General features: G+C 40.2%; 1 protein-coding gene across 3 annotated transcripts in view; it reads left to right on the top strand.

The window, feature by feature from the left end:
- The window catches only part of DICER1 (dicer 1, ribonuclease III), a 73,009-nt gene that overhangs the window by 26,650 nt on the left and 18,841 nt on the right, over positions 1–27,518 (top strand). For all 3 annotated transcript variants that reach the window (XM_069559391.1, XM_069559392.1, XM_069559393.1), the window contains 18 exons: positions 1,359–1,547; positions 2,351–2,513; positions 3,485–3,615; positions 4,780–4,914; positions 5,363–5,523; positions 7,693–7,861; positions 9,154–9,626; positions 16,707–16,839; positions 18,110–18,352; positions 18,897–19,048; positions 19,933–20,065; positions 21,038–21,113; positions 21,793–21,932; positions 23,813–23,992; positions 24,235–24,448; positions 24,649–24,802; positions 26,543–26,725; positions 26,991–27,096. In XM_069559391.1, coding sequence (XP_069415492.1) covers positions 1,404–1,547; positions 2,351–2,513; positions 3,485–3,615; positions 4,780–4,914; positions 5,363–5,523; positions 7,693–7,861; positions 9,154–9,626; positions 16,707–16,839; positions 18,110–18,352; positions 18,897–19,048; positions 19,933–20,065; positions 21,038–21,113; positions 21,793–21,932; positions 23,813–23,992; positions 24,235–24,448; positions 24,649–24,802; positions 26,543–26,725; positions 26,991–27,096 — 3,090 coding nt within the window. In that variant the 5' untranslated portion in view covers positions 1,359–1,403. The remainder of the gene's footprint in view (positions 1–1,358; positions 1,548–2,350; positions 2,514–3,484; positions 3,616–4,779; positions 4,915–5,362; positions 5,524–7,692; positions 7,862–9,153; positions 9,627–16,706; positions 16,840–18,109; positions 18,353–18,896; positions 19,049–19,932; positions 20,066–21,037; positions 21,114–21,792; positions 21,933–23,812; positions 23,993–24,234; positions 24,449–24,648; positions 24,803–26,542; positions 26,726–26,990; positions 27,097–27,518) is intronic.

Below are 27,518 nucleotides of genomic sequence, written 5' to 3'. Positions count from 1 at the left end.
TACTCTGCTTGCCTTCTTCCTCTGAGAGGGATACTGAGAATGGTCGTGCTCTCTGGTCCACGAACACACCGCCTTGCTGAGGCCTGAGGCCCTGCGGCCATTTACTGGAGGTGCTACTTGTATTAACTGGATGTTGAATTCTTGTCAGCTGAACTAAGCTTTGAAATCAAAGTTTTGGTGTTAAGCCTATGCATACAAGAGACTGTACTCTTGAGGCTTCTTGGTGGATTAGACACAACAGTTAAGTCAGTGTGTTGTACCATGGTTATAAATTTAACAGGTCAGGAGATTCAAAGTTTTTGTTGTCAGGGAACAAAGAGTGGGGATTCTTTCTTCCCAGTTTCATAGAGTAATCACAGTGAACACTGCAAAGCAGTACAAGGGGAAATTGCCTTCTACAGGGCAAGTCAGTTCCGCGCCGGTGGACTTTCTCATAGAGATTTGAAACCCTGACCCTTTATCTGCAGGTTAGGAATTTTTAAAAGCCTGAATTTCTGTTTTGTCCTTTTACATAATCAAATTTATCTTCAGGGAAGAATATGTGAAATATAGAAGAGTGCTTAGACACCGTGAAGTAGCTCTTATTGCACAAAGTGGTGTTGCCTTGTTTTAATTTATCTAGGATATGCATAATTTCAAAAATACTTACACAAATAGTCCATCAGCTGTGCAGTTGTGATAGGGTGTCAATTAAGAAAAATGACCTTCGTCTATGTTTATGGTCCTTTGATAAAATGACCAAATGTTGGTGGCATTTGACTCCTTCCTGTGTGTACGTGGTGTGAAATGCCTTTCATACAGTTTTCTTATTATTTTATCAATAATAGCATCATAGAATTTACAGATGTTTGAAATATATTTACATATATATTTACATGTTTTGTATGTAAACACGTTTATTTTAAAGAGCATCATAGTGTACAAATTTTCTTTTAAAGGTATTTTATGGACATGGTTCTATGTCAGTAAATATTAGATCTGTATTATCTTAATGGATTTAAAGTTTTCCACTTAAGACTAGGCCATAATTTACTTAGATAATTTTTGATTAATTCATTTTAAGGTTATTTCTTGTTCTTAAGTAATAATGTGACAATAAATATTCATGTGTTTACATCTTTGTGCATCTGCCTGATCCTTTCAGGCAGGTTTCTGGGTATAGAATTGCTGGGTTGGCGAGTGTAGAATGCTTGACTTTTAAAACAGATCCTCTTAGATCAAGAAAAAGCTAAAACAATTACAGGAAGAATTTGAAAAGGCCCATAGGAACGATATTCTGACGTTTCTCTTGTTTCTGTGCTTTCTTTTGTTTGTAACCTTGCATGGTTGTGTAATGGTATTCTTTTTCCCTTTTGTAGTAAGCTGTGCTAGAGCAAAAATGCAATGAAAGAGACACTGGATGAATGAAAAGCCCTGCTTTGCAGCCCCTCAGCATGGCAGGCCTGCAGCTCATGACCCCTGCTTCCTCACCAATGGGTCCTTTCTTTGGACTGCCATGGCAACAAGAAGCAATTCATGATAACATTTATACGCCAAGAAAATATCAGGTACTAATGAGAACACTAATACTGGAGCATTTTCACTAAAATGGAATAAATTTGCATATAGTTGACACAACTTCTATAAAACTCCTTTACCTTTTTAAGCTTTCCTCTTCTGATTAATTTTCTCATGCCAAATACTTTTGTTCTTAATAGTCATTTTCTTTTCTAACATCTGCTGGGTAATTGATTTGATAGTTTTATTGATGAAATTTCTTATCTTTTTTACCCTGTGAAAACTTCACTGTTCCTGAGTATCTATTTGGGTGTGTCTGTCCTCATAATCTGGGTAGGAATCGAGATTGGTTTGAACAAACATAGACTGTCAGAACTATGGTTATAGTCTTTTTTTTTTTTTTTTTAAGAAACAGTATATTTTACTACAGTTGGTCTAAAGTGGTAAATAAGAGTAGCTCAGTATAATAAGCAGTAGTAAAATCATTAATTTTCTTCTTTACTTTGACTTTGCTAATGAATTTTAAATAACCACTTATTTTTCACAAAGTTATAGTGTTTCAGTTGTTCATATCATTCTAGAAAAGTTTCTGTCGCTGTGAAAATGATTTTTAAAGAAATTGGAAATGCCATTTCAGCATTTATACAGCACAGCTATGTGTAACCGGCATTTTAATGCCTCTGATTATTATTATTAAATAAACATGTAGACGGTAAGCTTTTTGAAAGGGCAGATTTATTGGAGGGAGATTTTAGAAAACAGTGGAATTTTCTGAATTGAAACAAAATCCAGTTTTTAAAGTTCTGCACTTAGATAAGAAGTGTGTAATCTTTTTTCCCCACTGTGTTTCTAGGTTGAACTGCTTGAAGCAGCTCTGGATCATAATACCATAGTCTGTTTAAACACTGGCTCAGGGAAGACGTTTATTGCAGTGCTGCTCACTAAAGAGCTGTCTTACCAGATCAGGGGAGACTTCAACAGAAGTGGCAGGAGGACGGTGTTCTTGGTCAACTCTGGTAATAAAGCTCTATTTTATCAAATTGTATGGAGGAAATTGGATGAGATCTTATGGTTAAGCAGATTCGCTCTTGGGGTATAAAGTTAAAGTCTTGAAAGAATAGGTTGATGAATAATGTGCTTGTTGAAGCAGAAATATCATTCTGTCTTATTTGTTAACTTTAAATAGTATTTCTCTTAAATGATAGTCATCCTGTTTCATAGATGTTAAAAGTTAGCTTTCTTCCTAAATGGAACCGCATTTAATTCTGGCTCTTCGTTTCTTTTGAAGGATTCCTTTTGGAATATAATCTGATCTCAGTAGTTAGTTATTTTGTTTTTAATGTTTTAGTTTCACAAAATGTATCATAAGGAGCTTGATTATAGGTAACTTTTTGATTTATGATTTTGCTATACCAGTTGTGAAAAGAAAGTCAGAGGCTTTTTGAAAGTTAGATATTCAGTAAGAGTTTAAAATATAGGTTTTTATGTGTTTGGGGTTATATATTAAAATAAAAAGTATAAAATGTGAATATAAACAGCTCAAGTACTAATATAACCATGTCACTCATTTTTTTCTTTTCCTTTTAGATTGTTTCAGCATGTGATGTTCTCATGTGCTTTAAATATATATCAGTCTGTGTTATTTCTTGGTGACACAATCTGATTTTTATTGAAGAAAGCAGGAGGGGTGGATCTGGAGTAGTTGCCTTTCTAGCCTAGAAATTATGTTCTTAGATTGGGGAAAGTCACCTTAAGGAAAGTGATCTAAGACTTTGTAAAGTGAGTGACAGGCGGGGTGGTGAGTATAAGAAGCATATTTTGGAGATAACTGTGAAAGTATGATTTTAAGTTGGCTATGTAAAAAATTGGTGGTTAGATATAATATATAATAATAAGGATTTCCCTTAGCTGTTTAATTAGTAGTTGTCCAGAGAGCCATTTAGGGAAGAGTTCTTGCATTTACGTGGAATATTGTATTTGTAATCAGCAAACCAGGTTGCTCAACAAGTGTCAGCTGTCAGAACTCACTCAGATCTCAAGGTCGGGGAATACTCAAACCTAGAAGTAACTGCATCTTGGACAAAAGAGAAATGGAACCAAGAGTTTACTAAACATCAGGTAAGACTCATAAAGAAATTTCACTTAATAAATCTGTACAAGTCCTTGATTTATAAGATGACCTGAAGCCTTCATTATGTGAATTAGGTTTGAAGTCTCTACTTTCCAAGTACTTTGTCAGCCTAGAAACTACCCCTCATGCATTTTCTTACTATAGTCTCATCCTAAATCCAAATAAGCTACTCCTTTGTGTTGCTGTTACTGAATAGAAAAGAAACAGCTTTACAGTATGATTTTTTGTTTGAAAAATGCAAATTCCTATGACCTATTTCCATCTTGCAGATAACTTGCTTTCAGAAAGTTTACTCTTGAGTTAAATGCCTTGACATTTCTTGGTTGAGATCTTAGTATTTTTGATGGAGACTTACTGTAACTTGGCTTCCCTTGTGGCTCAGCTGGTAGAGAATCTGCCTGTAATGAGGGAGACCTGGGTTCGATCCCTCAATTGGGAAGATCCCCTGGAGAAGGAAAAGGTTACCACTCCAGTGTTCTGGCCCGGAGAATGCCATGACTGTGTATAGTCCATGGGGTCGCAAAGAGTCAGACACGACTGAGTGACTGTCACTTCCTGTAACCTAGACGTTTCCATGCCACCAGGTTGTGTTGAGGGCCTTTCACGTGTTGGTGAATCTGAAATGGTTAAGACATGTTTCCCAACTGACCTCAAGCCGTCCCGGGTCTGCTAGTATGTCTTACATATTGGGTTACGCTGTCTTAATGACGCGTTTAAAATCCACAGAATGATAAGCCATTAAAAAAACTAAGGAGTCCGTGTCTTCTTCCAGAAAACCCTGTCAATTTGACAGGGAAAAATTGTGTGAATTGTTCTGTGATCTGATAAAACTGACAGGTCTCATCAATCAAATTATGAGGAAGCTGAAAACTTGCAGTAGATTGAGTTGATTTATCATGAAAACGTGGTCTCCATTATCAGTATTTTTTTTTCTTATCTCTTTCCATGTTTTCCTTGTTTTACATCTTGATCCTCAAGTACGAGCTTCCATACATTGAGAATTTTTGTAGTAATTTTTTTGTTGTTGTAATTTTTAATGACGAGTTTCTTAATCCTCACCTAAAATACAGTGGTTCCCTAATCTGATTTCATAGAAGTATATCCAGGCAGGTGAATGGCATCTTTGTATACTGATAGCAGTTTTATTTTAGGTTCTCGTTATGACTTGCTATGTCGCCTTGAATGTTTTGAAAAATGGTTACTTATCACTGTCAGACATTAACCTTTTGGTGTTTGATGAGTGTCATCTTGCAATCCTAGACCACCCCTACCGAGAAATTATGAAGGTAAGTTTTTAGATTTTATCAGTGTTAATAATGCAGGTCAGATTACTGAGTAAAAGCAGTGTTTTTATTTACCAAAAGCAATATTAGTTACCACTTTTGGGAACTTGGTTTCAGTGTAGGAATGAGTGACTGAATATTAAACTAATGTTCATTCAAATCTGTAATTTGTAATATTAATACATTTATACTTCTAAATCTATAATAACAGTTTAAACAATAAAAATCAGTAAATCATGTGATCTATCATAAGTGAATTGCATAGTCTATCATAGCATATTTAAATGTTCCTTTTTGATGAATTGATCTTTTAAGTAAGCTACAGTAAATTCCATACGTGACCATTTTGGTATTTGTTAGGTCTTTTTGCCACGTTTAATCAGGATGCTGTCTCTTTGGTTGGGGCCTTGCAAAATGAATTCCTTACTGTCAGTATCTTTTGTTACATTAGCTTTGTGAAAATTGTCCATCATGTCCTCGTATTTTGGGACTAACTGCTTCCATTTTAAATGGGAAATGTGATCCAGAGGAATTGGAAGAAAAGATTCAGAAACTGGAGAAAATTCTTAAGAGTAATGCTGAAACTGCAACTGACTTGGTGGTCTTAGACAGGTAAGCACTTAGGATTAACTAGGCTTCAGTGAAACCTGCTGGGATGGTTTTAGGCCTTTGGTTCCATACCCCTTAGAAGACCTAAGAATTCCTTATCAGGACAGTCATCTTCAGATGCAGGAATTGAACCTTGTTTCCAGAAAGCGTAACAGATGGCGGTGTTTCACCCTTAAGAGGGAATGTTGCATACACGTGGGCCCAGCCTGTCTGCTTGTGTTAATGAGGGCTGGGAACTCAGTAGGCGATCTGTGTCCTTTTCTGTCAGTGTGTGCATTTTTTTGTTCTGACCCAAACATCCTACATGATGGTTTGAAAGAACATTAATTTATTTATAGAATTCAGTATTTTACGGTCTGATTGAAAATAACGGGAAACACCCTCTGATTTTGAAAATGGGTGTGAATTTCTGACCTGTTTCTAGGTTTGTCTCTTTTTGAGGAGGTTGCTATTTTGAGTTTCAAAATAGCCTTTGTAATCTAAGTTGGTAGAAGGGAACCTTTATAAATTAGGTTTTTAAATTACAATGATTAATTCAGTTCGTATTAAATTATCCGTATATCCTTGTTAGGTACAGCCTTTAACAAGGTTAACAATTACCAAGTGGTGGTTCTTGAAACAGTTACATGAGAGAAGACTTATTTCTCAGATTGTGAAGTTAAATCACACTTGGGTTTTGAGAACGGGCTCCACTAATGTGTGACTTCAAGTGAGTCATTAATTGTCCCTGAGCCTATAAAATAGCATTACCAGTGGTTTCAGGGGACTCTTGGGTTATCAGTTACATTGACATGAAAACACCTTGCAGTGTGCCTGTCACTTGGTAGGAGTTTGGAAAGAGTTCTCTTTGTGAAATGAGAAGAAAAGGTAACATTTCGATTCATGGAAGTCAGATGTGATATGAAATACACCTCTGACGGCCTTTAAGGTGTTTAGGTAAAAAACTGATAGATACTCTGTTGTGTTTGGCATCATTACTTAGCTCTCAAAATCTGACTCTTATAAATTCTAGTTGGGAATAATGAACACTGTCATTTTAAACTATATCTTTAATATATTTATTTTCCTTAATTATTACATATGCTTTTAGGAATGTATGTGTTGTTGTCATATTATGAAAGGCATGAAAGATCCAAGGAGTGATACTGTTGTGATTGAAATGTGGGGGAGCTTTCCTTAAGAGGACACGTTAAACTATGACTCAGCCCTAAAAAGGAACACATTTGAGTCAGTTCTAGTGAGGTGGATGAACCTAGAGCCTGATAATACAGAGTGAAACAAGTCAGAAAAAGAGAAAAGCAAATACCATATGTTAACACATATATATGGAATCTAGAAAAATGATTACTGATGAACCTATCTGCAGGGCAGATTTATTTAATAGCAGCTCTGACGGAGAGCACGTAGAGAACAGACTGTGTACACGGCGTGGGAAGGAGAAGGGGGCAGAGCTGAGCAAGCAGCACTGAAGCACACACGTTGCCGTGTGCAGAGGAATTGCCGTGTGCAGAGGAGGCGGCGGCAGTCCCTGTAACTCGGAGCTCCACCCACCGCTCTGTGACAGCCTGGGGCTGGGGGGAGGCTCAGGAGGGAGGGCACGTGCTGATGCGTGTTGCTGTGTGGCAGAGGTCAACACAATATTGTAAAGCAGTTATCCTCCAGTTAAAAATGAATTAAAAGATTTATTTAAAAACTAAGAAAGTTGACCTTTGCAAATGCTAAATGTTTCAAGTAGTTTAGAAACAGATACATTTAATGATAGTACTTCCTCCTTATGATCTCCTCCTGTATTTCCTATTTCTGGGTCTGAGAAGTAATCATTGTTGAGTGTCTTGTCTATTTTGACAAATTTTCTCATTCTGGGTGATGCCTTAGGGGGCAAAAGGTGAAAGTCTAAACCTAAAAATCAGAATGAAAAACCTGTGATTAACAATGAAGCAACAGAATTCTTTTGACTGTTAGCCGTATGCATTTATTGACACTTAGCCGGCAAATAACAGTACAGATGGGAGTGGGTACAGCTTGAGGAAGGCTTGCTGGGAGCCTGTGTGTTCTTCCAGTAGTTACACAGCTGCAAAGAGGGAGTTTCTTTTCTGGCTTGGATATGTAATGGATGGTAATGCTGTGGTGAATTTATTGTGGTATTGACGACTTCTGTTTCTGATGTTAAAGATATACTTCTCAGCCATGTGAGATTGTGGTAGACTGTGGACCATTTACTGACAGAAGTGGGCTTTATGAAAGACTGCTGATGGAGTTAGAAGAAGCACTTAATTTTATCAATGACTGTAACATATCTGTACATTCAAAAGAAAGAGATTCTACTTTAATTTCTAAACAGGTAAGCATATACGAAGTAAGTACAGAGAATATAATAAAAGGCTTCCACACATTTTTAATGTTGAAATGAATTTTCTTTTAATGAGGCTGTTTTATATACATTTTAGTTGAAGGCCTTACCTTCTTGTATCTTTGGACATTTTTCATTGAGTGTATCATATTGGGTTGAGTTTACTGTTACCTGACAGACATTTCTGTTATTAAGTGGAGACCTCCCTGGTTTAAGGACGTGTCATGATTGTTTGAATATAAGAAGTAAGTCCCAGTTGTTGTTTTTTTTTTCTTAGTCAGATGAGTTAGTTCCTGATCAAACCCTGAGCTGAAAGAATTCTTCTGTTGTTTCTTTGTATGTAACTGGACATGAGCCCCTCATCTCCGAGTAGGGCAGCTTTGAGAAGTGATTCCTTAGGACAGTGGTCCTCAAAGTGTGGACCCTGGACGAGCAGCATCAGCTTCCCTCTGGAACTTTCTTGACATGCACGTGAGGGACCCCACCCTTGACCTGCTGAATCTGAAGCTCTGGGGTGGGAGCCAGCTGTCTGAGATTTTAAGCCCTTCAGTGAATCCTGTTGCGGTTAAAACTTGAGAACCATTGTCCCAGGACAATTTGTCAATTGTCCCAGCCAGCTGTGAATGTTACTACCGTGTGGAATCGAATCCTAATTCTTGCTGATTTTCTCTGGAGCAGCAGTGCCTAGACTCTATTCAGCACCTGTCTTCTCATTAAGTCCGTGTTCAACCCAGTGGGTCTTTTATTTGCCTGCAGAACTGGCAGTTACAGCCTCACTATGGAATTATGTTCCAGTCTGCGCTAGGGTTGTAAGTTGTGGCACTCCGGGGCACAGATACAGCTCAAGGAAAATCATCTTGCTTTTCTTTGATCCCTAAAATAAAATGGCATACTCTGCTGCGTATGCACACACAGTTATATATTCTGTTATGTAGTTCCTTGCATATTTACCTGGAAGTAAATGACTTAGTTGTACTTCTGACCACAGCTCTGAGGTTGCTTTATTAACCGTACACAGTTGCATCTTTTAATTTCTGTCATTTGATTCTTTTCACTGGGGAAAACAGAAGGGTGGTTCTTGGCATCTGTATGAAAAAGTAGAGCTTAGAAAGACTGCTGACCCCTCTCCCTAACCTTTTAAGGAATGAACCCCAGTGTTGACATTAGTGGGGTAAATTTATTTTGAAGGGGCAGATTTGAGACAATTGAAATCCCAGTTGGACTCCACGTGAAGATGCTGCAGGAGTATTGTTTCGCATTGGAGTCTTTACCTTTCTTTCTAGATACTCTCAGACTGCCGTGCGGTCCTAGTTGTCCTGGGACCCTGGTGTGCCGATAAAGTAGCTGGAATGATGGTCAGAGAGCTACAGAAACACATCAAACACGAGCAAGAGGAGCTGCACCGGAAGTTTCTGTTGTTCACAGACACTTTCCTAAGGAAAATCCACGCCCTGTGTGAAGAGCACTTCTCACCTGCCTCCCTTGACCTGAAGTTTGTCACTCCTAAAGTAATAAAGCTGCTCGAGATCTTACGCAAGTACAAGCCGTACGAGCGGCAGCAGTTTGAAAGCGTGGAATGGTATAATAATAGGAACCAGGATAATTACGTGTCCTGGAGTGATTCTGAGGATGACGAGGAAGATGAAGAGATTGAAGAGAAAGAGAAGCCAGAGACAAATTTTCCTTCTCCATTTACCAATATTTTGTGTGGAATTATTTTTGTGGAAAGAAGATACACAGCGGTGGTCTTAAACAGGTAACTCTGAGATTAACATGATTTTCCCTGTAGTAGAACAGGTAGCTTTTTGTTCTGTGAAGTGATACCTTGTAATAGCTTTAAGAGCTGGGCAGAAGGCTTAGGGAAGAGTCCTTTACTTGGCACCATCGTCAGAACTCAATGTGTAACACTATCCTGGGATTGGCAGGATGTTTATATATACAATCGCCTGACTGAGGTTTTGTTCCTAAAGGATGCTAATCGTTTCTAATCCATCTGAAATCGAGTGCAAGTACAGAAAAATTAAGTTGACATTAAAGTAAACCTTCCTTGTTTGGTATTCAGTTGTTAGATTTAGTTCAGATATTTATTAACCTGTGACTATGGTGTGTTCGGAGAAGGCAATGGCACCCCACTCCAGTACTCTTGCCTGGAAAATCCCGTGGATGGAGGAGCCTGGAAGGCTGCAGTCCATGGGGTCGCTGAGGGTAGGACACGACTGAGTGACTTCACTTTCACTTTTCACTCTCATGCATTGGAGAAGGCAATGGCAACCCACTCCAGTGTTCTTGCCTGGAGAATCCCAGGGACGGGGGAGCCTGGTGGGCTGCCGTCTGTGGGGTCACACAGAGTCAGACGAGACTGAAGTGGTTTAGCAGCAGCAAGAGCATGGTGTGTTAGTGGAGAAGGAAATGGCAACCCACTCCAGTATTCTTGCCTGGGAAATCCCATGGACAGAGGAGCCTGGCAGGCTATAGTCCACAGGGTCGCAAAGAGTGGGACATGACTCAGCACACACACGTGATGTATTAGGCGTGGTTTTGAGCATTTCACACCACGCTTTCTCCTTCAGGTGATCTTAAGATAAATTTTATCAGGATATTGCTGTGGCTCATTTTTCTGTGTTAGCTTTTTTTCTTAATAAATGCCTATTCAAGTTTGCACATTTGCAGTGAAAAGCATGTAACAACTGGGTTTGAAATTTGAATTGGTTCATAGACTACATATTAAAATTTTCCAAATCAGAAGATAATAAAAATGTTAGGGAGAAATTCAGAGAATACTGACAAAGGTGGCAGTAAATACCAATTAGGCTGTAAATTTCCACCCTGCCTCCTTCTTCAGTAGAAGTGTATTTCTCCTGAATATAGACCCAGCCAAGGAGCTGTACTTCAGATTTGCATCACGTGGTCACTTAATGTATGTTTCTTTTGATTTGTGGATGGATGCTCTATTATTTGTAAGGGCCAAAAAGAGTTCTTATTTTGTACTTCAAATTACTTGTTTCTACAAGATTAATTGGCCAAAGTTGATCCCTAAGAACCTTTTCTGCAAGTATTGATCTCTGAGGAGAAATTAAACTTTGTTTCCTGAGGTAATTTGGGGTTTAAAAAAAAAAAAGAACGGCTCCTGACTTGAGAATGTACTTGGGTAACGAGAAATTGGACTCTGGGGTCGTCATCCAGCGGTTTTCAGTCTGGAAGTTTTCATAGTCATTGGGCCTGATCCTGATGGTGGATACGAAGTAAAATAATTTTAGGTAGTGAATTACATTGAAATCAGAAGTTTAAGATTGGAAAGGAACTTCACTGACTAACCCAACTCACTCACTCTTATGAGCAAAAAAAAAAAAGAGGAAGGTGTCCGGAGGATCAGTGATTTGCTCTGAGTTACATTGCCAGCCAGTGGCAGAGACCATTCAAGAATCCTGATATTCTGCCTCCTCGTTTCCACTTCTTTGTGTAATCATGATGCCCTTGGGTATCAAAGAACGCTAAAAACCAGTGCTTTACAGCGGGAAGACTGCCAGGAGACAGTCCAGGGAGTGCACCACTCCTCGGGTTATTTTTTAGAATGGGGGAAAGGCATTTTTGGGGTCAGAGAAGTTTAATGTTGGCACAGTTCTAAGCCGAGTTCTAGACGGACTCCCTGCCCCACACAGGATGGGTTAAGAATTAAGTACATTTTCTGGGGCTTGGAGAGAAGTGGGGGCTTCATTTTCTTCCTTTTTCCCTCTTTTCTCCATGTGTTTGTAAGTATGGAGATGAGCCAGGAATATTAGCCTGAAAAGGTTTATCAGAAATCAGTGTTACTTCCTGTTGACTTTGAGGATCAGATTAATTGCGATCAACTTTCATAAAATGTGCCTGGAATTTAGTGTTGGATGATGAATCAGGAGTGGTTTGAGGGTTTACTTTATGGGCAGCTAATTAAATGTACAATAGAGGTCTTGTTCCAGTAAGCTTTTTAATAAGCTTAGAAAAACTTCCTGAAATCCAGATTCTTTCCTTCCATCAATTTAATGGGAGGAAAAACCACTCTTCAGCAAACAGTTTCACGGGGGTAGAAGCTATTGTAATACACGGGCAGTTTTCTACTCTCCTAATCAGAAACATAAAAAATAGCTACTTCTGTTGCATGTGTCCAGTCTTGGGTTTACAGTTTTTCCTTTGCCTTATATCCTTAAGGCTTTATCGTCTGTAATTTACCTTTTGTATCAGTCAGTCAGTTCAGTTGCTCAGTCGTGTCTGACTCTTTGCGACCCCATGGACTGCAGCGTGCCAGGCCTCCCTGTCCATCACCAACTCCCGGAGCTTGCTCAAACTCATGTCCATCGAGTTGGTGATGCCATCCAACCATCTCATCCTCTGTCGTCCACTTCTCCTCCCGCCTTCAATCTTTCCCAGCATCAGGGTCTTTTCCAGGGAGTCAGTTCTTTGTATCAGGTGGCCAGAGTATTGGAGTTTCAGCTTTAGCATCAGTCCTTCCAATGAATATTCAGGGCTGATTTCCTTTAGGCCTGACAGGTTTGATCTCCTTGCAGTCCAAGAATCTTCTCCAACACCACAGTTCAAAAGCATCAGTTCTTTGGCGCTCAGCTTTCTTTATGGTCCAACTCTCACATCCATATACATGACTCCTGGAAAAACCATAGCTTTGACTATACAGACCTTGTCAGCAAAGTGAGGTCTCTGCTTTTTAATATGCTTTCTAGGTTGGTCATAGCTTTTCTTCCAAGGAACAAGCATCTTTTAAATTTCATGGTTGCAGTCACCATTTGCAGTGATTCTGGACCCCAAGAAAATAAAGTCTGTCACTGTTTCCTTTTTTTCCCTATCTATTTGCCATGAAGTGATGGGACCAGATGCCATGATCTTAGTTTTTGAATGTTGAATTTTAAGCCAGCTTTTTCACTCTCCTCTTTCACTTTTATCAAGAGGCTGTTTAGTTCTTCTTTGCTTTCTGCCATAAGGGTGGTGTCATCTGCGTATCTGAGGTTATTGATATTTCTCCCTGCAGTCTTGATTCCAACTTGTGCTCTATCCAGCCTGGCGTTTTGCATGATGTACTCTGCATGTAAGTTAAATAAACAGGATGACAGTATAGAGCCTTGATGTACTCCTTTCCCAGTTTGGAACCAGTCCATTGTTCATGTCTGGTACGTTTATATAGTTTTAAAATTTCAGAACACTCCATGAGGGAAGAAGATAGATGTTTTTACTCTATCATAGATGAGTAAGATAACAGTTTGTGACCCCTGAAATAACTCTAGGATCAAGTGGCAGAAAGTGACTTCCACTCTCCAAGTCTCGAGTTCTTTTCACTGTGTGATTTATTAGTATTGTGCGACTTTGGCATTGAACAAACCTGGGTTGACGTCTTCTCTCTATCCCCCATCCCTCCACTCCTTTCTTTTCCCAGTAGCTTTGTCTTCACAGAAGAGTTCCTGGGATGTACTGAGTTCCCCATACCCATTCTGGGTTTCCCCCATGTCTTAGGTCAGTAGCATCTTACCTTATCAGTGTACGTTTGTTGCAACCAGGAAACTAACATCGGTGTATTACTATTAACTAACTTCTAGACTCTATTGGATTTCCCCAGTTTTCCCATTAATGTCTTCTTTTTAATCCAAGGTGTACCAGAGTTCATTTAGTTTTATTTCCCTAATCCCCTTTGGTCTCTTATGGCTTCTTATTCTTTCCCTGTTTTCGACGACCTTGATGTGAGGAGGACGGGTCAGATATTTTGTAGACTGCCCCTCAGTTTGAATTTGTCTGATGTTTTTCTCAGGATTAGACTGGGTTTTATATGAGGTGCCCTTCTTGTTGCTTTATCTGAGGGGGATTCGTGATCTCGACACAGAACATCGTGGGTGATGTTAAACTTCATCACGTGATTATGATTTTCATGCACTTGCCCATTTCCTCCACTGTGAAGTTAATTATTTTTCTTATTTCTTACTTTATTCTTTGGAAGCAGGTCACCGAAGCTAGTTTATCCTGGGGAGAGAGGAATTTAGCTTCTTGCCTGGAGAGGGGCTTCTCTATATGTGTTACTGAAATTCTTCTGTAAGGGAAACATGTCTCTTTTATCCTGTGTATCTGTTTATATTTGTTGACTCATGTTCTTTTATCACTGTGAACTCGTGTCGGTTTATTTTATACCTTGGTTATGATCTGTTGCTGGGTTAGTTTTTTGTATAAGTTATTCCGCCATGGGCCACTGGGGGCTCTTGGAGGTTAGTGCCTGTGTCCTTTTGACGTGCCCTGATCCTTCTGATTTTTGAACCCTGCCTGACTTTCTGGTACGCCAAGGTGTTTCCAGGCTCATCCTGTGTTTTTCTTGCTTCAGCCATGGAATCAGCCATTTCTCCGAGGGGCCCTGGTTCTTTTTATCTTCACTCACTTTTTAGGTGTATATTCTGTGCAAGTTATTTCACTTTTTAGAGCCTCAACATCTTCATCTATAAGATAGTAATAATACCTCCCTTTCTTACTGAGTCATTAGTGAGAGACACTGTAAACACCGCAGTCTTACCGCCTGACGTTGTACTCGGGGAGGCTGTGTGCACGCGCAGGGTGGGCCTGTGCCGGCCACGGTGAGGAAGGTAGAGATGGAGGGTAAGCACCAACTCTTTCAGTTTTTACAGTAAATTATGTCTGCTGAATATGATTGTATTTATAAACTCTTACATTTTTATGTCTGCTGAATATTATACAATTGGCCGTTGAATTTTAATATTTTTAAAGTTGTGTTTTCTTAGTAGTTAATTTTCATGGAATTTTACAGAAATACTGGTTTCAAGTAAATTTGAAAACAGGAAAAAAAAATCACTTCCTTGCTAGAGATTGTTTGAGGTGCTCTAGTGAGTGTCTGCTGCGCTAGAGAGCAGCTTTCTTTATCAGACAGCTTGCTTGTGGAGCAACTCACAGAAACTCAGTGTAAACTTAAAAGGAACAAGATTCCGCCCTAGCAGTTCTGCGGTGCCGTGAAATCTCTGGGCAGATAGTGTAGTCCTGATTAATACAAGTGCCCTGACAACAGTAGACCTCGCTTTGTTTTTCTGGAAGCCCATAGCTTTGTCTGTAGGGATTCCGTAAACGTATCTGATAGAGAAATGTTTGCTTTTTAAACATGGTGAGCATAGGTATGTAGCATTTAATTGCTGCTTACAAGGGACTTTGTCGTTGAATGTGCTCGTTGTTTCTTCCTTTCCCTGCAGTCCTGATGAGAGTCTCATTAAGGAGAAATAAAAGTACTCTTGGTGCTTCCAATTCTCAGCTAGTTGAAGTCTGCCAGATTTATTATTTTAGGCAAATTAAGATACATTCTCTGCCTAATTAGGAGTAACTGGAAATGCATTTTTAAACCTCTGTTTTGTTCAAATTGATGCTTGTTTACATAAACTAAAGTTTGGAAGTACTTATTATTTCTATAATAATTGATTTCATATTTTAGATGTTGGGGCATGCAGTTTGCATGTAACAGTGTTTTCTGTTACTGACATCATAAGTTCATAATAACAAATCTTTGAACATATTAAAGAACTTTCTGATTTTGAACATTTTAAGTACTTAAACTATAGAGCAGACTCTCAAAGTAACCTAGGCATGCCAGTGTTTTACTGATTTGGACGCAGGAAGATATTCTAGATGGCCACTCAAGGTTTCTCCCAGGGCTTTGATATTAGTCTGTTTCATGTACTTATTTAAAAAAAAAAGAAAAGAGTGGTTTGACTTAAAAAATGCAATTTTCTATTAGGAATTTGTGCTACGTTGTATGACTTCAGAGGAACCATGTGGGATCACTTAGGTCAGGTGTGGAACCATTTATCCTGTGCGCTGAGTTTTCCAATGTGGATATTTCCAGAATAGCTGTAATGGTAACACTAACTGTTGACCTTCTGCACCCATGTAATGTGAGCCTGTCCCGTAGCTCTTTTTCCTTTTGTAGCCGAGGGCCCGCTTTCAGGGACAGGCTTTCTGAGTTGTTAGAGAGGAGTAGGCAGGAAGGGGAACAAGCTCAAGATCCTATCCTCTTTCCTGCCTAGATGGGAGGGGAGTTATCTCAGCTTTGCAGGGAGGCAAGCTCTGTCAGCCTTGCAGGACTGAAGCTCAGTGGCCTTTCATGCAGAACTGTGGTCAGTGGCCATCAGCAGGGCCACAGAGTGTTGGGAATGGAGATGCTTATCAGTGGATGGAGGCTTTCCTTGCCCTGGAGCCCTCCTTCCAGGGGGACAGGACACTGGGGTAAACCGAACAGAAACAACACGCGTCTTTCTTTGCACGCACAGCTAGGACTCTTACTACACGGAGAGAGAAGAGAATGAAGTGTCCCTTGGGGTGTTTGGCACTTAACTCTGCGTAAGCTTGGTCACAGAGACGGGCATGACCACTGCAGCAAGCTGTGCGTGCGCTTAGGGAAGCGTGTTTTGGAGAGAGAGTGTGTGGCTTTTTCATTATAAGGCTTGGCCTAAAGCCAGAACACATGAAGAGCCCGTGTTTCTATCTGCCTAGCGCTGTCGCTTCCCAGGCCACGTTTCTGTGAAGGTCATTGCTGCCAAATTAGAAAGTTTGAGGGACTGTGACCATCTCGTTCACCCGTGTCGTGTAAATCAGCCCTGTCTTTGGTGTTCTAAGTATTTGGTGCACAGATTGACACGAAGAGTGACGTGATTTCTTTCTAAGCTAGTTGGGGGGTGGAAATACCAAGACTATTTTGTTAGGTATGTTGGCAAAAAAAAACCTGAATTTCCATTTTAAGAGAGACCTTACAAACAAAAGTTTAAATTTTTTCCCTCAGCAGTGCTTAACTTTCAGATGTGTATAATTTTCTTAGATTGATAAAGGAAGCTGGCAAACAAGATCCAGAGCTGGCTTACATCAGCAGCAATTTTATAACTGGACATGGCATTGGAAAGAATCAGCCTCGGAACAAACAGATGGAAGCGGAATTCAGAAAACAGGAAGAGGTAAGCTAAGTGAAAATAATTGTACAGTAACAGTTTTCAGAACATATATAAACTCTGCCTATAGGAACCCCCTCTCTTTATAGTTCCTCTGCATTTTTTTGGTGATATACAGTACTCATAAACAGAGACTCACTGTTTCCCTTGAGGTAGCCAAACGATGATTCTCATGTGTAGAATTAGAATACCTGTCTGGTAAATCAATTTTGTGTCTTAATTGCCATCAGCCATTTTATTTTCCTTTATGGGGCTGAGGACACACAGCTACGTTTCATAGAAGAAGACAGCTCATGTAAATATAACTCTTGCTGACTTGTTACGATTCTGAAGCAACAAACTGAATTTTTTTTTTTCCTAGAATGTATTTTATTTGCTGTTGAAAGTCCTACCTTGGTTGACTGTTTTAAAAATGGCAATATATTTGAAAGATTTTTGGTTTAATTTTTTTCATGCTTTTTATTCAAGATTTGATATAGGAAATAGCACTATAAAGATGATAAAACCTAACATAGTGTTCCTGGCTTGCAAATAAAAACTTTTTATGTAAAATTTGTTATTGAAGTTAAAAGTAGCAGAATAATTCGTGTCGAAGTCATTTTTCTTTGATAATACTCCAAGTTTGGGGAGTTCAGTAGCCAGAGTCTTGACAGGTCAGTCTAAAACCCAGCTTAATTTCTTATTTAACTTACGCTGAATTGGGAAATGATGTTCCCTTAAATCTAGTATGAAAAAAAATTTCACTTAAAAAAAAAATCATTTCTGATCCCTTAAATTAAGTGTGTCCCAGGATGTCAGAAAATAAGTGATGCTTTGCTTGTAGTTTTTAATTCCAAGTGATTTAGGGATTTTAGTGATGGAGTTTTGACATTTTTGGAGGGATGTTGGCATAGGCTCACAGACACAGGTCCCATAGGGAGGCTTAGCATATCAACAGGATTTCAGAGGTGAATTCACTTGGTCACTCTGTTGGTTATTAAAGAAGCCAGTGTCTTTAGCCGGAAGACTGTGATTTGTCCCTGGGTGCTTCTCTAAAGTAGAAAGGCACTTTGATTTTTTCAAGTCATGTTCAGCTGAAAATGTCTTTAAATCAGAGTTTCTTTGCCCAAATGTTCATGGCATCTCGAGTTTTGTGTGATACTGTCATTGTTTTTAGCCTGGCCTGGATTAAGAGTGCTCAGAGTATTGTCACAAATGACAGCTGTCCCTTTATTTTACTATCCTCTTTTCTTTGGAAAGTTTGTTAGAATTCCTTTTCCTGGTGGATTTTTTTCAGGTCCTTAGGAAATTTCGAGCACATGAAACCAACCTGCTTATTGCAACAAGTATTGTGGAAGAGGGTGTTGACATACCGAAATGCAACTTGGTGGTTCGTTTTGATCTGCCCACAGAGTATCGATCCTATGTTCAGTCTAAGGGAAGAGCGAGGGCACCCATCTCTAATTATGTAATGTTAGCAGATACAGATAAAATAAAGAGTTTTGAAGAAGACCTTAAAACATACAAAGCTATTGAAAAGGTAAGATTCACATGTTATCTGTAAGTTACTCTTATGCATACAGAAATAATAAAAACAGTTGTATCTTCAGAGAATAGTCTCAACAGAGGTGTGCACTGGGTACATTATTAGACAGTTGAGAGTAATTGCATAGAGCCAACAGTATTTTGCAATAAAATGGCAGTGAAAATGGTCATATAGGTTATTGGGGAAGATTAGGAAGTATACTGTTCACATGGACGGTGTCATCCTAGTTGACTTGAGTTGCGGAGTGGTTTGAGAGTGATGACATAGCCCAGATACTCATGTAAGACTGGCGATCACTTGTGTCCTGGTAGGTGGAGGTAGTTCAGGGTCTTGTTCCCTGGATGGGAACATCTCCATCTGACTGGCGCTGGGAAGGATGCATGGGGAAAATTGTCTGCAGCAGGTGACTGTGGAGTATTGAGGTATGTTTAGGAGAGAGAGAGATTTCATGTTGAGAGCTTTTTCGTAGGTTCAGAGGCAGACAGCTAGTGGCAGGAAAGGCATTTGTTCTCATAAATTCTGTTCTGAAACTGTTCAGATCTTGCGAAACAAATGTTCCAAGTCAGTTGATACCGGGGAGGCCGACACGGAGCCCGTGGTGGATGATGACGATGTGTTCCCACCATACGTGCTGAGGCCTGAGGACGGTCCTCGAGTCACGATCAACACGGCCATTGGGCACGTCAACAGGTACGGCCGCAGGCCACGTGGTAGCTAACCTGTGAGAATCGTGAGATTTCGGTCTGACTCTGTAAGCGTTGTGTTGTTCACCATCTGCAAGCAATAACCAATCTCTCCGTTTACGGCCTGTGATGCCTCAGTGACAGAAAGAAAGAGAAGTTGTTTTATTCTGTTCGTGGTTTTTTCGGTCAGAATGCAAAGCTAGTATTGTGCAGAAATAAGTGTTTCTGGCCTTGCAGCATCGCAGCCCATTCCGTTGCCCTCCTCGTATGCATCTGTTCCCCGCCAGGTTGGCTTTGTGTCCCGGCCCCCTCCCTGCTCAGGCTAAGCTTCCTCAGGGCCGGCTTCCTGCCCCGTGTTCCTTGTGCTGTTGTGGGGTGGCCCGGTTGTTCTCCTGCCCTCCTTGGGTGAACACTGGGCCCACTGCTGGTGCCTGCCTTGCACAGGCCCCTGTAATTGTTGGCAATCATTAAGGAACAAACGGCGGTTCGTTCCTTTAATGGATTCTGAACAATACTTTCTACACTGTCCAGTCATAGTACAGAACTATATGGCTGTTGATACTCAAGTATCAATTTTAATAAAAATTAAAGTTGTTTAGTTCCTTAGCTGCCCTTGCTGCAGTTGAAGAGCTCAGTGGCTTCCCTGTTGAACAGCACAGATACAGAACGTCATCTCAGAGTTTTTTTTATATGTATATATATAAACATACATATAGTCCATCTTATTGAAAGTTTGAAGCAGTGATGCTGAAACCACGCATATAAATACCTATTCAGTAGAGGAAGAGGAACATAAAACACCAAACGATAGAATGTGACTATCAGATTTTTTCCTTCTGTTTCTCAGTTGCAGACTTAGCGTCACCATTTCTTTTCTTTTTTCCCCCACAGATACTGTGCTAGATTACCAAGTGATCCGTTTACTCATCTGGCTCCTAAATGTAGAACCCGAGAGTTGCCTGATGGTACATTTTATTCAACTCTTTATCTGCCAATTAACTCACCTCTTCGAGCCTCCATTGTTGTAAGTTTAGAAAAAGAAATGATTGTGCCTTAAAGTTAATGTCGTTAATGGATTTGTTTTCAGCTTCTCTAAGGCTGTGCAAGTTATAGGTAAATTTGGCTTTAAATCTACTTTTAAAAGTACATTTAGAAATCTCTTTTGCAGTCAACTACATGTTCGAGTCTTCAATAGACTATATATATGTAATTTGTAGACTCTCTGAGTTAGGCTAGACGACCTCTGAAGATTCTTCTAAAATCTTAAAATCTTACTCCTCTGAACATTTCTGGCAGCATCATTCACGTACAGCTTTAGATCCTTACAGTGATCCTTACAGTGCTGCTGCTGCTAAGTCGCTTCAGTCGTGTCCGATTCTGTGCGACCCCATAGACGGCAGCCCACCAGGCTCCACCGTCCCTGGGATTCTCCAGGCAAGAACACTGGAGTGGGTTGCCGTTTCCTTCTCCAGTGCATGAAAGTGAAAAGTGAAAGTGAAGTCAGTGAGTCGTGTCCAACTCTCAGCGACCCCATGGACTGCAGCCCACCAGGCTCCTCCGTCCATGGGATTTTCCAGGCAAGAGTACTGGAATGGAGTGCCATTGCCTTCTCCTTACAGCGACACAGAATTCATTAAATATAGTTGGGCTGTTCTAGTTATTTTGTTGTTGATTGGAAAAAATAGACCTTCATACAGTTGCTGTCCTTGGTCTCAATGCTGATATATTAAATTCTTACTGAAATTTAAATTCATCAAGATTGTAAACTCTTTATGATAACTGGTATAGGTTTTACTGGGCAGGATTTTGAAAGATGGCTTTTCAAATATAGACAATAGGATTTTTTAAAACTGGCTGATGCTTTTCACAATGAAGAACTAGTAAACTTCAGCTTTCAAGATACTAGGGCAGAGGTTTCGTCTGTGTTTTATGCGCCAACGGTACTCCAGCTCCATGCATATACTGTGGACATGTTTTTTTTTTTTGTTACTTCCAGGGTCCCCCAATGAGCTGCATTCGATTGGCTGAAAGAGTCGTGGCTCTCATTTGCTGTGAAAAACTGCACAAAATTGGTAAGTGTGTGTGAAAAACACATGTAAATAAAAATTAAGTTAAAAACATTGTGTAACAAAAGCACCTCAGGGGCTTTATGGGCCTCCAGGATTTTGTGGGCTGTGGATGCCTTGCCCTTGGTGCTCTTGGGGAGGATAGATGTAAGTGTGATGTAGCTTGAAGACCCTGTAAGATGGAAGAGCTCTGTTTTTCACAGCTGAGCAGCTGTGATTTATTTGCTCTCATTTCTAACTCCTTTTAAATATATAAATGTAATAAGGTCTTCTGACTGTTGAATCGTGAACATTGATGTTTTGTGTTTTAATGTACTGGTTTCTCAAATTAGTCTATATTTGTGTACAGATGAAAGCTTTTTTAAAAATGGGTGGACTTGTTTTCCGGTGGCATTTGTAAAAGGATGATCTGATACTGTTTTCCTGTTTACATGTTTTTGTTTTTGAGTCTTAAAACAGAGTTTATAATCCTCATCATACTGAATATATGGATGTCACAGTAGACTCAGCCTTCAGTTGTCGCATCTGATTACGCTGTTGTTGTTAAAAGCACAGATGCTTTAGTCTTTGTGATTTGTCCAGTTGTTTCCCAGCACAGAGCTGCTCTGAATGATCCACTAATTAGGCAAAATCAGGATTGAGCATTTTATTACAAAATCACGTTCCTTCTCTTTACATTTCTTAGGTGAACTGGATGACCATTTGATGCCCGTTGGGAAGGAGACTGTTAAATATGAGGAGGAGCTGGATCTGCACGATGAAGAAGAGACTAGTGTTCCAGGAAGACCGGGCTCCACGAAGCGAAGGCAGTGCTACCCGAAAGCAGTTAGTATTGGGTAGAGCCGCACACAAACCTAGCCTTCCTGACCTTCTGTGGCTTGCGGTACCAGGCCCAGACTCCTCTGCCTGGCGTCCCAAGCCCGTGTCGCTCCGCCCAGCCCGTCTCAGCTCGCCTCCCTGCCTCGCGCGCAGCTCCTCTCACGGCAGCCCCTTCTCTGCTGCTTGTGCAGTGTGTGCTCTTTCTCACTTCGGGCATCGCTTCTGTTTTTCTTCTCAAAAGGATCCTTGTGTTTATCACATTCTGTCCGGAATGAGTTAATGTCACTTAAAGAGACGTTCTTTGTTTCATTCACTTTAGTGGCAGGTCCCCGCTCTACCTTACACTGGGGACTAAGATCTCAAGGGTGTGCGTGCTAAAACAGACGCGTGCCCGTACAGGGTGAGGGGCGCGCAGCAGGCGTGAGCGCGGTGGCTTGCCAGGAGTCAGGGCGTGGCCTGACTAGTAATAGCTTTTCCAGCGTGTCGTGTGTAGCTGGATCTGTGGCTTTCTAGCTGTAACCATACGGGGCTGGAGTACTTATTTTAAAAATACTAGTCAATATTTTTACCTTATTAAACCCCCAAACAAAAGCAGAAATTTGCTGTGTACTTTGATCTTAGCTTAAATATGATTCTTTTTATTTATTTTTTTGCAGTTTTATTGAGTTTTTACGTTTTTAAAAAAGTGCACCCAGCTAAGCATTTTCAAGATTCAAAATCATGTCACTTTTTCAAAAATCAGAAATTAAGTTATCTGATTTTCTAAACTGCTTATTTTCTCATATCCAGTTTTCCTATTCTAACATTACCCTAGAGGTTCCTGGGCTAGTTTCATGTGACAAATGTTGCCACTAATAAGTGTTTTGAGAAGCACAGTACGGCTTTGCATCCTGTGTAATTAATAGGTGCATTCTGTACTGTCTGATACTCTAGGAACTATCTCTCTTAGCCAGCATTTCTGCACCTTTTAAGTATAGATGTAATTATTTTTTATATTATTGAGGCTTAGAAACTGTAGACTATTGGGTGGGGTCGTATGACTATTAGAAGTTTAGAAACTTAGTTTAGTTTAAGTCATAGTTTACTCCTTTAATCAGACAGCCATTAAAAATAGTACTGACTTGTATTGACCCTGAAAGATACTCTCATGGTAGTAACTAGAGGTAAAAATCGGTGATACAGTCTTTGTTTTGTGGTTCCGTTTGTAATGAAAAATATGTATGTGTATATATTTATGTGCATTTATTCTGGAATGTATACATTTATTCCAGAAAAGTCTGGAAGATGATATGGTATGTGACAGTGTTGCTAAAGGTTATCTGAGTTTCAGGATTATGTAGGATTTTTAAAAATTTGGCTGCTTTTATTTTCTGATATTCAACAGTGAGTAAAGACTAAGAAACCCAGGGAAGAAAAGAGTTTGTTCTCTAGTCAGAAGAAATAGGTCAAATGAAATGTTGCTGTTTAGTTGCTAAGTTGTGTTCCAACTCTTTTGCAACCCATGGACTTTAACCCATCAGTCTCCTCTGTGGGATTTCCCAGGCAAGAATACTGGAGTGGGTAGCCATTCCCTTCTTCAGGGGATCTTTCTGATCCAGGGATTGAACCTGTGTCTCCTGCATTGGTGGGCGGGTTCTTTACTATTGAGCCACCAGGGAAGCCCACGTCAAATGAATAGTATTGTGTTAGAAGACCCTGCGGCGTTTGATGGTTTTGAATACCTCTCCAGTGAGGTTAAGTAAATGAGGAGGTCTCCTGCCTTGGGTCTTAGTTTCCTCTCATCAGCTTTTAGTAAAGCCAGGAAAAATATTTGTTTTCTTGCCAACATCTGGAAAAGAGGTGAGTATGCTTGCACTTGTTGCCTACATTTTTCTTTCCACTCCCAGATCCCCGAATGTTTGAGGGAGAGCTACCCCAAGCCCGGTCAGCCCTGTTACCTGTACGTGATCGGCATGGTCCTGACGACGCCTTTACCTGATGAGCTCAACTTCAGAAGGCGGAAGCTCTACCCCCCCGAGGACACCACGAGATGCTTTGGAATACTGACAGCCAAGCCCATACCTCAGGTGGACATTTCATAGTGGCCTTTTATGTTGGACTGTCTTTGTTTTTTGTTTTTTTTTTCTTTAAAAGGAAAAGTGACTTTAAAAGTAACTGTCTTTTGTTACCTCAGAATGGTCACTGTTTGACAATTGGAAGTGTCTCTTCTGTTCCCCTGATAGAAAGCATCATTCCTCTTCTGAAGTTAACTATTTATAATGGACTGAAATCTCGGCTAACCCTGGGCTTTATTTTTCTTTCTCCGAAGATCCCACACTTTCCTGTGTACACGCGCTCTGGAGAGGTGACCATATCTATTGAGTTGAAGAAGTCCGGCTTCACGTTATCTCTGCAAATGCTTGAGTTGATTACAAGACTTCACCAGTATATATTCTCGCATATTCTTCGGCTTGAAAAACCTGCCCTAGAATTTAAACCCGCAGACGCGGACTCAGCCTACTGTGTTCTACCTCTTAACGTTGGTAAGAAGGACCCAGACTAAAGCATTGTCTGCCTAGTAGCTAAAAAACGAAAGTGTTGCTTAACAATGAGATTAACTGAATATAGTACAGCAATCTCTTTGATAACTCTGAACTAGGCACATGGAATGAAGGCAGAGCTTGAGGGAGGGTCTAACCTGTATTATATTTTAAAAAGCTAAAAGATCTTTTTCTTCCCTAAGTTAATGACTCCAGCACTTTGGACATTGACTTTAAATTCATGGAAGATATCGAGAAATCTGAAGCTCGCATAGGCATTCCCAGCACAAAGTATTCAAAAGAAACTCCCTTTGTTTTCAAATTAGAAGATTACCAAGATGCAGTTATCATTCCAAGGTAAGGTGTTAAGCGGAAAGCAAGGTGGAGCTGACACTTCGCTTTTGAAGGTTTGCCCCGGGCACATGGGGCACGTGGTGGGCTGTGAGCCTGGTGTCGCTGTGGCCAGTAGGAAATTCACGTATCTCTTAGTGGAAGGCCTGTGCTCCCCAGTCTACGTGCATAAAAACAAAGCCTAAAATGCTGTTGGTGAGAGGATTTTACTTTGTGAAGGTCAGCTCATCTAAATGATATTGATAGGCTTTCTTTGTAAAACCTCCATCCTTTAATCCCCAAAGTCTTAAAGAATTTGATTATAAATAACAGTTTATTAAAATTGTTGAAAGGCATAGTGTTAATTAAGCGCAATGAAAATAGTTAATTACAGTGCTTTGTTGCATGTGTGCTACGTCACTTTAGTCCTGTCTGACGCTCTGTGACGCTATGGACCGTAGCCCGCCAGGCTCCTCTGTCAGTGGGATTCTCTAGGCAAGAATACTGGAGTGGGTGCCATGCCCTTTTCCAGGGACTCTTCCGGACCCGGGGACTGAGCCCGAGTCTCTTAGGTCTCCTGAGTTTACAGGCAGGTTCTTTACCACTAGTGCCACCTTTTTGGTAAAAATTTAGGGGATCAAGTTTTTGAGCATTAAGATTAAATGTCACACTTTTTAAAGAATTAAAATACTGGCTGCAGTTGTCTTTGGATTTTGTTCTGTTTTTGTTTTTTCTTTTTTCACTTTGTACCTCAGTGCCATGTTTTAAATGTTAGTTAACGCCAGCCTGTCAGAAACGGTGCAGTAGCCTGCATCTTGTGGGTCAAGAATCTTTCATGTCTAGCTTTAGTAATGCATAAACTATTTACTTGGTTGCTTGGATATTGAAAGTTTTCTATACTGTTTATATTGATGAAATTAGAGATATTTAGAGGAGCCATTTCAGCTCCAATATTTTGGCCATATGATGTGAAGAGCGCACTCTTTGGAAAAGTGCCTGATGCTGGGAAAGACTGAAGGTGACAGGAGAAGGGACTGGCAGCGTATGAGATGGTTGGACAGCATCACCCACTCAGCAGACATGATTCTGAGCAAATTCCGGGAGGTAGTGATGAACAGGGGAGCCTAACGTGCTGCACCTCATGGGGTCGCAAAGAATCAGACACGACTTAGCGACTGAACAAGAGGAGCCGTTTGGCTTCATGTGTTATCAAAGCATAGATATTTAGAATAAGGTGCTGCTGCTGCTGCTAAGTCGCTTCAGTCATGTCCAACTCTGTGCGACCCCATAGACCGCAGCCCACCAGGCTCCCCCGCCCCTGGGATTCTCCAGGCAAGAACACTGGAGTGGGTTGCCATTTCCTTCTCCAATGCATGAAAGTGAAAAGTGAAAGTGACGTCACTCAGTCGTGTCCAACTCTCAGCAACCCCACGGACTGCAGCCTACCAGGCTCCTCCATCCATGGGATTTTCCAGGCAAGAGTACTGGAGTGGGGTGCCATTGCCTTCTCCAAGAATAAGGATGAGATATTTAGAATAGGAGAGAATGGAGAGTCAGATTTTCACTTGATGTAAATATAGTTTCTCTTGGCTTAAATTCACTTGAAATGTATTAGTTAGAGTTGAAGTGTCATTGCTGTTATATATTTTTAACCTTTTGAACTCTTACTTTAAAATCATAATTTGCATTTCTGTATTAAAAACAGTTTGTGTTTTGAGAATAGGTGATTTAAACCATACAGTCACTGAAACTGTTTTTCTTTTTTAGATACCGCAATTTTGATCAGCCTCATCGATTTTATGTCGCTGACGTGTACACTGATCTTACCCCCCTGAGTAAATTTCCTTCCCCTGAGTATGAAACGTTTGCGGAGTATTATAAAACAAAGTATAACCTTGACCTGACCAATCTCAACCAGCCGCTGCTGGACGTGGACCACACGTCTTCACGGTAAGGCACTCCAGAGATGGCACTTGGATTGTACCTGTGCCAGTTTCCCAAGGTCAGTAGGCAGATGTGGAGGTTTGTGGTCCCCGCGGCCTACCGGTATGTAGACCCTGAACTCAGGAGGTCCTTGGCACACACGGTTGCCCAGAGTCTTGTCCAGGGGTCTGCAGTTTGAATGAGCTCTTCCAGTGAGCTGCCCTGAAGTCATAGAGCCGCTGTCAGAGTGAACTTGTCTTTGTTTGATAAGATTATTTTGAAAATTTTCTAGACTTAATCTTTTGACACCTCGCCATTTGAATCAGAAGGGGAAAGCTCTTCCTCTAAGCAGTGCTGAGAAGAGGAAAGCCAAGTGGGAAAGCCTGCAGAATAAACAGGTAGGAGTTCGCTGTCATTAGTATACCTTAGTATTTTGAAAGATGCTTGAGTTTTATGTTACCAAGTGAACTGAGCAACTTAACGAGTTTTTTGGAAGTTGCCCAACACTTAGGTTTTGTTTTGCTTTAGTTACTGTGGCATATTGACTTCATTTGAATGTCTTTTTAAAAATTAATTATTTTTTTATTGAATGATAGTTGCTTTACAGAATTTTGTTGTTTCTGTCAAACCTTAACACGATGAATGTCTTTTTGGTAAGTGCGAGAGGTTTGGCCTTTATGCTTGGTCCACTGGTAGCAATTATATCATGAAATCCTAGGATAAATCCTGTTTTCCTTAAAGGGTTAGTTTTTAAAACATTTCTAAAAATAAGATTTTTGCTAGTGTTTCTGATTTTTGTCTTTATTCGTCAGTGAGATTG

Source organism: Ovis canadensis, chromosome 18 (genome assembly GCF_042477335.2).
Source record: "Ovis canadensis isolate MfBH-ARS-UI-01 breed Bighorn chromosome 18, ARS-UI_OviCan_v2, whole genome shotgun sequence".
NCBI classification, from domain to species: Eukaryota; Metazoa; Chordata; class Mammalia; order Artiodactyla; family Bovidae; genus Ovis; species Ovis canadensis.
Note: the sequence above shows the minus strand (reverse complement) of the source record. Positions and strands in the feature narration are given on the sequence as shown.